The 10601-nt window shown below is 48.6% G+C and overlaps 1 protein-coding gene across 1 annotated transcript in view; it reads right to left on the bottom strand.

The window, feature by feature from the left end:
• Positions 1-6628: 6628 nt before the first annotated feature.
• The window catches only part of TAC3 (tachykinin precursor 3), a 7656-nt gene continuing 3683 nt past the window's right edge, over positions 6629-10601 (bottom strand). Inside the window, exons 4-7 of the mRNA XM_006171909.1 lie at positions 10568-10597; positions 10064-10117; positions 9421-9489; positions 6629-6795 (exon numbers count right to left, since the gene is read on the bottom strand). Coding sequence (XP_006171971.1) covers positions 9422-9489; positions 10064-10117; positions 10568-10597 — 152 coding nt within the window. The 3' untranslated portion in view covers positions 6629-6795; position 9421. The remainder of the gene's footprint in view (positions 6796-9420; positions 9490-10063; positions 10118-10567; positions 10598-10601) is intronic.

Genomic DNA, 10601 nt, shown 5'->3' with positions numbered 1-10601 from the left:
GGCGATGCCAGCCTCCAGGCCGGCTCTGCCCAGGGCCGCACCGCCCAGCCCAGGAGGACTGCTCCCTCCCGGGCCCCGCGCTTGGAGGGCGAAGACGCCCCTTCCCGGCTAAGCTTCCATCGCCTCCCCGGCTCTAAGCCTCAGAGTTCCGAAAGCGTCTCAGAACGCAGGCTGTTGTCGTTTCACAGAAAGTTGTACGGTTTTTGATTATGTCTCCTCCACCAGGCTGGGAGCTTCCAGAAGGCAGGGATCTGAGGTTTTGCACAGGCCTGTCTCCACGCTGCTGCTCTCCTGGCACAGCTACCAGGAAAAGCCTGTTGGAAGGGAGGGAGGAAGGGAGGGAGAAAGGGAGGGAGAGAGGGAGGGAGGGAGGGGCGCTTGAGGACTAAGACCGCTGGTGGACCCTTCTGATGATCCGCTGCTGTCCTTTCTCCTACCTAGGTGGCAAACTGAAGGAGGCGCGGGATGCCCCTGCACCCCTCATGAAACCTGTCCCACCCAGCCCTTTCTCTTTCTTTCGTTTTCTTTCTCTCTCTCTTTCTTTCTGGCTTTCATTGTTAAAAGAGGTTGTGTTTTTTTGTTTTGTTTTGTTTTGTTTTTTTGCTATAGGGCACGAGCACTGTCCTCTTCTTTCTATCTGAGAGAAAGCAAGAAATCACCCTCCACTCAGCAATCCATTCTCTTCCATTCTTCTCTCAGCATTTGGGGTAGGCATGTACACGTGCTCCACGTGAGTTTCAAGCCCCAGTCTGGGACTTGAATCACAGTCAACCACACCACCTACTACCACAACCCCCTAGCTCTTTCTAGAACTCCTCACTAGCCTTCCCACCCTTTCCCCAGATTCTCTTCTCAAATGCTCCTGGGCAGAATTGTTATCAAACCAAAAGTATCTACGCTGCGCACCCCCAACAAAAGACATCAGAAGTCTGGGTCACTTGGCTCTCCTTCCTCAATACAGGAAGCCCTCAAACTCCAAAATCTCTCAGTCTCACCTTCTCTTCAATTGCACCCCATCCCATCCCATCCTATCTGTCTACTAATATAAGAATAGCTGCAGACAAGCACAGACCCCCTAGGACAGACACACAGTAGGTTCAGTAATTCTTTGATGGATAAATGGGGATGAAGGGACACACAGGATGTGGCCAACTGATCTAAGCCAGTTTGGTCATTCAGCGACCACAAGTTCTCTTGATGAATTTGGGGCATTGTCTTCTTTTCTACAACCTCCCTGTCCACTACTTACTAGTGGTAGATTATACTGGAAGCAAGCACTATACAAACTGATGGCCTCACATGTAACATTAATTAACTAGGAGACACAAAGCCACATGACTCTTATCACTTGGGGTCAGGGGATCTCCTTTACCCCTAGTGAAAGGATCACTAAGAGGCTGATACAACCTTCCAAGTGGTAGGCCCAGTCCCCACAGTTTGATGAGGTGACAGAGTCCTCTGAAGTGGGATATGACACAGCCTGCAGGCACCAGACCTTCAGCATGACTCTACAGACATTAGGCTGCAAGGTCTGCAAGGGCCTTGGACTAGCCAATCTTTCTAATCAACTGCCTTCACCATCTCTGGAGTGTTGACCCTAATAAACGTCACATGTTAACAAACCACCCAAGGGTGTAATGAAAGTTCATATTGTTTATACTGAAGGGGATATGACACAGCCTGCAGGCACCAGACCTTCAGCATGACTCTACAGACATTAGGCTGCAAGGTCTGCAAGGGCCTTGGACTAGCCAATCTTTCTAATCAACTGCCTTCACCATCTCTGGAGTGTTGACCCTAATAAACGTCACATGTTAACAAACCACCCAAGGGTGTAATGAAAGTTCATACTGTTTATACTCAAGTCTTTTCTTTCTTCCTCTTCTTCTTCTTCTTCTTCTTCTTCTTCTTCTTCTTCTTCTTCTTCTTCTTCTTTTTTTTTTTTTTTTAGAGAGAAATTTTGGCTATGGGACATGTGTATTCTCTGAAGAGACAGAGACAAAAAGTGAGAAATCATCCCCCAGGGAAGATAGCCACACCGCAATCCCCTCTCCTCCATTCTTCCCTCAGGATTTTGGGTACACACACACATATGCCCAGTGTGACTTCTAAGCCACTGGGTCTGGAACTTGAACCATGGTCAACTAAGTAAGAATCCGGCAACATAACCATTACACCATCTGCTGGTCCCTTTTTCTTTTAATTTTTGCCAGAGGGCACATGTGCTCACCAGAAAGAAGAAAAGCAAGAAAGCACGCTGCATGGGGTATGGTCATGCCACAAACCCTTTGTAGCAGAAAACAAGATTCCGAGGAACAGAAAGCAGCACTCAGAGAGATTAGGAAAATTGTTTATTACACTGGCAGGCACAGAGGAGTTAACACTCTGAATCTCCAGCCCCGACTGGGGGTTGGACACAGTCTTTTATAGGGGAATTGGGGAAGGGGAGGTCTCAAGATGTAAGGAATGAGGAAGGAGCTCAGAACTCGCCCTAAGCAGCATCAAAGGGAGGAGGCAGAGAAGCAGGAAGTCTAATCTATTCAGGGTTTGCAGGTTACCCTGTAGCTCCAGGGAGGGGCAGTAAATTTGCAGGAAGGCAGAAACTTCAGGCAGCTATCAGCCCTGAGTTATTTATGAATTCAGGGTCTCTCCATATCACCTTCTCCTCCATGCCTCTCTCCTTTTGGGATTTTAGGCACACATGCACACACACACACACACACACACACACTCACACACACTGTATGTTTCTCAAACCACCAGATCCAGGGCTCAAACTGCACTGTCAGTCATGTGGGATCTGACTGTCTAAACCACCAGCAACAGGCTTAAGTCTTTTAAAAGTAAATTACCTCAGGACCAGCAGTTGGTATAATGGCTATGTTGCTGGACTCCCATGTAGTCGGCTGCGGTTCAAATCCTGGACCCAGAATTAAACTCACGCCAGGCACATGTGTGTGTGTGTGCCCAAGATCTTGAGAGGAGAATGGAGAAGGGATTGTAGCATGGCCTTCCCTCCTGGAGGGTTATTTCTTATTTTCTGTTTCTCTGTCTCTCTCTTACCTTCTGGTGAGTGCATGCCCCCTACAGCAAAAATCTCTCAAAAAAAAAAATGTAAATCACCACACAGTGGTGGCAACAAACATAAACAAATCTAAATGGAGAAGTCATGGTCAGGAACATCATCCAGGTTCTGTTGACCAGGTCTCTTTGGGCACCAACCTCTTTACAATAGGAAGTGGAGGGTCAGAATCCCTTCACAATTTCTCAGTAAACAGGAATCTAATTTAAAATTTGTATTTTTTTTTTTTTAATTCCCAGTACTGCAATTTTTGTCAGTCCCACCAGAGAGCAATCTTTCTGCATTTATGCTCCTACTTGGCAAAACAATTGTCTCATCTCAGTACAGATGCCTGACTCCCTCCCACCAACTCAGAGCAGAACCCAGTCTCGAAGTTGTCATGACCCAGAGAAATTCTCCAGACTCTGCAGAAGTGTCCCTACTTTTAAACTTTATAGATATATAACTGAAATGTCAAGGAGATGACTCACCGGAGAAAGACTCTAGGATCTGGAGTGGGTGCATTCTTTGACCTCTGGTTGTAAAGCTGATGCCAGCAACGCTGAGGTGAGCTCTTCCTTCACTCCCACCCCCACTGTACAGCCATCAGTCCAAAGTGGCCCCAGTCGGGTTCTAGAAAGACAGAACTTTCACTAGGTGAAACAACTGCAGGGAGTGGCCTCTGCCTCTGTGACCCTGTTCTTACATTGCCTTGGAAGGCCAGAGTGTCCACTCGGTGTCAGCACAATTCAGGGGCATAACCAAAACCCCGGTACCAGGCTAAGATAGGATGTCTGAGGATTTCCCAGGCTGTTCCATTAGAGTACTCCCTCCCCCCAGGACCATGAGTGTGATAGTTGGCACATCATTATAAGAAATACCCACACTCGTGCTAACTGCATTTAAGTGCCTCATTTGGGGCACTAGGCCAGCATTACAGGGCTGGTAACAGGCACATAACGGACAAGTCTGAAATAAATCTTTTCCCTATATAATCACTAAGGCAGGCAGTTGATGCTAAAGGTGTCTGCTTCCCTCCCACACACACACACACACACACACACACTCACACACACTGTATGTTTCTCAAACCACCAGATCCAGGGCTCAAACTGCACTGTCAGTCATGTGGGATCTGACTGTCTAAACCACCAGCAACAGGCTTAAGTCTTTTAAAAGTAAATTACCTCAGGACCAGCAGTTGGTATAATGGCTATGTTGCTGGACTCCCATGTAGTCGGCTGCGGTTCAAATCCTGGACCCAGAATTAAACTCACGCCAGGCACATGTGTGTGTGTGTGCCCAAGATCTTGAGAGGAGAATGGAGAAGGGATTGTAGCATGGCCGTCCCACCTGGAGGGTGATTTCTTATTTTCTGTTTCTCTCTCTCTCTCTGACCTTCTGGTGAGTGCATGCCCCCTACAGCAAAAATCTCTCAAAAAAAAAAATGTAAATCACCACACAGTGGTGGCAACAAACATAAACAAATCTAAATGGAGAAGTCATGGTCAGGAACATCATCCAGGTTCTGTTGACCAGGTCTCTTTGGGCACCAACCTCTTTACAATAGGAAGTGGAGGGTCAGAATCCCTTCACAATTTCTCAGTAAACAGGAATCTAATTTAAAATTTGTCTTTTTTTTTTTTTTTAATTCCCAGTACTGCAATTTTTGTCAGTCCCACCAGAGAGCAATCTTTCTGCATTTATGCTCCTACTTGGCAAAACAATTGTCTCATCTCAGTACAGATGCCTGACTCCCTCCCACCAACTCAGAGCAGAACCCAGTCTCGAAGTTGTCATGACCCAGAGAAATTCTCCAGACTCTGCAGAAGTGTCCCTACTTTTAAACTTTATAGATATATAACTGAAATGTCAAGGAGATGACTCACCGGAGAAAGACTCTAGGATCTGGAGTGGGTGCATTCTTTGACCTCTGGTTGTAAAGCTGATGCCAGCAACGCTGAGGTGAGCTCTTCCTTCACTCCCACCCCCACTGTACAGCCATCAGTCCAAAGTGGCCCCAGTCGGGTTCTAGAAAGACAGAACTTTCACTAGGTGAAACAACTGCAGGGAGTGGCCTCTGCCTCTGTGACCCTGTTCTTACATTGCCTTGGAAGGCCAGAGTGTCCACTCGGTGTCAGCACAATTCAGGGGCATAACCAAAACCCCGGTACCAGGCTAAGATAGGATGTCTGAGGATTTCCCAGGCTGTTCCATTAGAGTACTCCCTCCCCCCAGGACCATGAGTGTGATAGTTGGCACATCATTATAAGAAATACCCACACTCGTGCTAACTGCATTTAAGTGCCTCATTTGGGGCACTAGGCCAGCATTACAGGGCTGGTAACAGGCACATAACGGACAAGTCTGAAATAAATCTTTTCCCTATATAATCACTAAGGCAGGCAGTTGATGCTAAAGGTGTCTGCTTCCCTCCTTCTTAGGCTCTGCAGTAAATTTCCTGTCTACCTCCATTCTACCTGAATCTCATTCTGTTTGCTTGTTCACAGCCCTGCTGGCCTGTAAACGCTGTGGGTGGGTCACCATCTCATCCCTAGCATCATCTCAGAACCCAAGCCCAACACTTAGAGATAAAGAAATGGAACAGTCTGTGACTAGGGCTTTGCACAGCCTTGATCCCTCCCCCCCTGAGTAGGGAGGATCAGATTCAGGGACTGGTATCTCCCCGGTCCACCCTAGAAATACAGACAAGCCATTCAGAATAACTGTTTTTTTCTTATCTGAAGTGGTCAATGAAAATCTTTGAGTGTTAGGAACCATCTTCCAAGTTTATTTATTTATTTATTTATTTATTTTTGTAGAGGTTTTTGCTACAGGGCACGTGCACTCACCAGAGAGACAGAGAGACAGACAGTGAGAAATCACCCCCTGGGGGAATGGCCACACTGCAATCCCTTCTCCTCCATTCTCCTCTCAGGATCTGGGGCACGCACACACACGTGCCCGGCGTGAATTTAAGCCACCGGGTCCAGAGCTCAAACCGCAGTCAACTACATGGAAGTTCAGTGACAGAGCCATTATGCCAACTGCCGGTCCTCACAGTTTATCTTTTAAATCACTAAATAAATCTGATACTAATTGTGCAAAACACTATGTAATGTGCTGTTGGGAAAATCAATATGTGTCCAGGGGTCAAGTGATGGCACAGTGGTAACACAAGTGAACCCACAAGGGAAAGGCCCTGGTTGGCATCTCAGGACTTCCTTGGGTTCACTAGGGCTAGATCAGCATGAGGACCTTGTTTGGGGTGCCTGTTCCTCTGTCTGTCTGTCTATCTGTCTCTCTGTCATGTAGGAAGTAAATAAACTTTAATGGGAAATAAAGACATTTCCAGTTACCTACAGAGTGCGTGTGCTGTACCTTTGTACATATGTATGCACATATGCACATGATATAGCAGAGAGTCAAGGAAAAGAAAACCCACCAACCAAACACATATGTCATTCTCAGCCATATGTAAAAATCCTTTATTGTGAAAGATTAGACACATGACATTGTTAACATAGGATCCTACGGAAACTCCAGAGGAATCTACAGTCAGTTCGTTTTAGGGATCGTCACTATACAGTTTCTACACCAGGCTGGGCAGGAAGGAGGCCAAGCAGAGAAATGTTACAAGAGTGAGAAAGAGGAGAGGCGCATGCAGCTGGGGGTTGGGGCAGGGAGACAGAGTATGTCTTCATGATGCAGCCCTGAGGTCCGGAAGTGAAGTACTGGGGACCAAAAAAGAAAACAAAAAAATGAAATCAAAATCACATTTTATGTCCTGTAATACTCCCACCGACCACCTGCTGAGGGAGCAGGGAAGGAGGGGAGAGACACCTGCAAGGGAAGAGAGAGGGTTTTTTTTTTGGAGAGGTTTTTGCTATAGGGCGTGTGCTCGCCAGACAGACAGAGACAGAGAGACAGAAAGCGAGAAATCACCCCCCAGGGGGGATGGCCACGCCGCAATCCCTTCTCCTCCATTCTCCTCTCGGGATCTTGGGCACGCACACACACGCTCCCGGCGTGAGTTTTAAGCCACCGGGTCTGGGACACGAACCACAGTCAACTACATGGGAGTTCAGCGACATAGCCATTACGCTAACTGCTGGTCCCAGAGAGATTTTTTTTTTTTTAATAATTATTTTATTTCACTTTATTTATTTATTTTAACTTGACCAGAGAGGGACAGCACCTGTGCACCAAGTGCTGTTCTGAACCCCTCACCTGCATCCAGCTCTCAATGGTGACGCTGTGAGAAGAGAAAGAAAGCAAGCCACCAGGTCTGGGACTCGAACCACAGTTGACCATGTGGGAGTCCAGTGCACTTAACCACTACCCCACCTGCCGGCCCCAGAAGAGAAAGAAATCTTCATCTTCAGCTTTCCCTTCAGCCTTCTACTGCAGCTAGAGAACGCACTCTCCAGGGCAGGTGCTCGCACCATCCCAGCTGCGGTACTTAGCACGCTGCTCTAAACACCTGTGTGCACGGTCTGTGGGGACTCTGCAGAGAGATGTGGGTCATAGCCTGTTGCAACCCCACGAGCCAGGACATACACAGCCCTGTCCAACGTGCCCTGGTACTGAAGCTCCCCCTGTCTCGTCCAGCCCCTCCTCCTCTTCCCAGGAAACTCTCCGAGGAAGGACAGGCTCAGGGATCACTTCCTTTCTCAGCAGTTTCGCATGAATGAAATCAGATGACACAATAATCTGTGTTGATCCATCTTGTCTAATCTCCTTTAAATGCCAGCTCCCAGACCTCATGTCCTATTCTGCCTGGTACCTAACAGGTTGAGAATGCTCTATCAGTGGTAAGATTATGAAAGCTGCAATTATGGGCCTGGCCCCTCTGAAAGAGCCTGGATTCACCAGCAAGCATTAAAAGTAGATTTCCACAATGCACTTGTTTTTGCCATTTGTATAAAATACTATGGCAAAATTGCACTGTAATTATCTTTATGGCCGGTGCATAACGCTGGAGGAGTGTATGTCATCCAGATATAGCTGCCCGTATAATTATCTGGCCGTCGGCAGGACTGAAATAACCATCTAATGAGAGCAAAATGATACGGTAAGTACCGTGTAATCAGCGAGTTACGGTTATTACAGCTCTTCGTGCCCTCTCACCCAACAGTAAATGGGGGGCCGGACCCAGTCTCTAGTCCAGGGCAGTCATGCACAGAGCCAGACCCTGGGTCTTGGTCTGGTCACCTTGAGACCAATGTGTGTGGGTAATAGGGACATTGGGCGAGAGGCAGGAGTTTCTCTGTGATTGTTCGGTCTCTAATCCCTCCTCCTCTCCCTTCCCCCTACCCCTACTTCCTGTCTTTGGAAGCTAGTGAAAACAAAGCCATCAACAGAGCTGCTATTCCCCAGGGTGTGTGTGTGTGTGTGTGTGTGTGTGTGTGTGTGTGAAGATGGTGTCAAGGCAGAAGGTTCCATGTTTTGACTAGACACTTCCCTGGGGGACTCTCACACTGACATAGCAAATGGGAACTGCCAGCCCACTCAGGTCTAGGGGCCAGCCCAGACAGCCCCAGGCAGACAGATCAGAGCCAGCTACAGGAAACACTAGGGCACGCACACCCCTACACACAACCAGGTCAGTCACAGCAAAGCTAACGCACAGGGCTGTGCGCCAGGTGCTGTTCTGAACACTTCACCTACGTCCAGCTCTCAACAGTGATGCTGTGAGACACTACAATCATCCCCATTTTTCAGAAGAGAAAATGAGGCAGAAGAGTTATGTAAATTGGCCACAGGGACACAGTTAGAGAGTGGCAGATCCAGGATTCAACCTTGGGCTACACAGAGAGACTAAGAGTTTCCTGCTACACCCCCCCCGCCCCCCGTTAGACTTCAGGATTCCTTGCATTTCTTTCTAACATCCTAATCACCCTCCTCGTAATTGCCCCTGTGTATGAACACACTCTGGGTCCAGGACCCTAGGATTCTGAATGATCTGGATTGTTCAGCCTGCCTGGAGACAAACACGCCACCCGTGAGTCGGATGGGGTACCTGTAATTATCAGATGAGGATCTCTCCATCTTTCATTCCAATCACAAGAGAACAGAGTCCAAACAGCAGAAGCTGCCCATCAGAGAAGCCCAGGGGAAGCCCTTCTCCGCCCATTTCCTACCACTCACTCAGTCAGGGTCCATGACCCGGAGGAAAGATGAAAAAGAGGAGTGGGTGTATGTGCATTCCCGCATGACTGTAAGTACGCAGTGCATTTAGGGCACATTTTCCAACATCAATCTCTGTAGCATCACAGGAAATGCCCAGCTGGCAGCCTCCTCCCCACCTCATCCCCCCACTCACACTCTCTCCCCTCTCTCCAACCAACAATCCTCACCTCATTCTGCACTGGGGGGGAACTTGAGGGTGCCAAACCTTGGGGCATTCTCTTGATTCCCTTCAGTGCCTATAGTGAAATAAATGATGTAGTTAGAAGGGTTCTCCCCCCCTTTTTTTTTGTCTGAGGGTACGTGTGCTTGCCAGAGAGACAGACGAAAGGGAAAAGGCACCCCACAATGAGGCTTGGTCACACCACAACTCCTTTTCCCCTATTTCTCTATCCTGTCGGGATTGGGTGGTGAGAGGGGGATGCACATTCACCCAGTGTGTTTTTCGAGCTGCAGGGACCGAGACTCAAATCACAGTCAGCCACGTGGAGATCCAACTCTTTTAACCATGAGGCCATGGGGCTGGCCCAGGAAGGTATTTCTAAATGTGACCTCACCTTAACCCAACAGCAAAAGGCTGGCTATGAAGGGCAGCACTGGGAGACAGAGTTGGAAGAACTGGGAGGGAGGAAGCTGCGGCAGGACTTAGGATGGTCTGCTCCCGGGGGAGGGCTTGCCTGGGGATCCATGCTAATGGAGAAGAAGTGGCGGAGGAACTTCTCAGAGGGCTGAGAGAGATCCTGATCTTCCCTCGATGTCTGTCGTGTCCTCCCCTGTACCCCACCCTCCCAGTGTACCTACACGCACTCATACCTGTCTGGATATTCCTCTTGCCCATAAGTCCCACAAAAAAGTCATGCATGTCACCTGCAGAAAAGGATCAACATGGTCACTAGTGATGACGGGGGAGCGAGGACGGTGGAGTGCTGCCTTTCCCAGACATGTGTCAGGACTTCTGAGAGCGGGCTCCTGGTCTGTCTTGCCACAGCTCGACTCCCTAGGGTTTGCAGTAGCACCCTCTAAGCTGGCCCTCTCCCTCCTCCACATTTCAGGAATCTGCCCCAGCAAGTGCCTGGCTTAGGGGGATACGCTTGGGTTTTGATAGCCAGCTGGTAGAGTTTGTCACACCCCTCACATCTGCTTCTTCCTTGTTCTCAGAGGCCCCTGTCATTCAGGAAGGGCTGGCTGGGCGGTGGCAGCTGGCATATATCAATTATGCCGAGATGGCCGAGATGGGGCCAGCCAATATGGCCCCGGGACCCCATGCCCATGTAGCTCTGGGCAAGTGATCAACACAGATAGGAAGAGGCTACTCACGTTTCTGGGGAAGCGATGAATTCTTGGGATCTGT

Source organism: Tupaia chinensis, unplaced genomic scaffold, assembly GCF_000334495.1.
Source record: "Tupaia chinensis unplaced genomic scaffold, TupChi_1.0 Scaffold150006_1, whole genome shotgun sequence".
Taxonomy (NCBI): Eukaryota; Metazoa; Chordata; class Mammalia; order Scandentia; family Tupaiidae; genus Tupaia; species Tupaia belangeri.
This window is presented reverse-complemented; position numbering and strand designations above follow the sequence as displayed.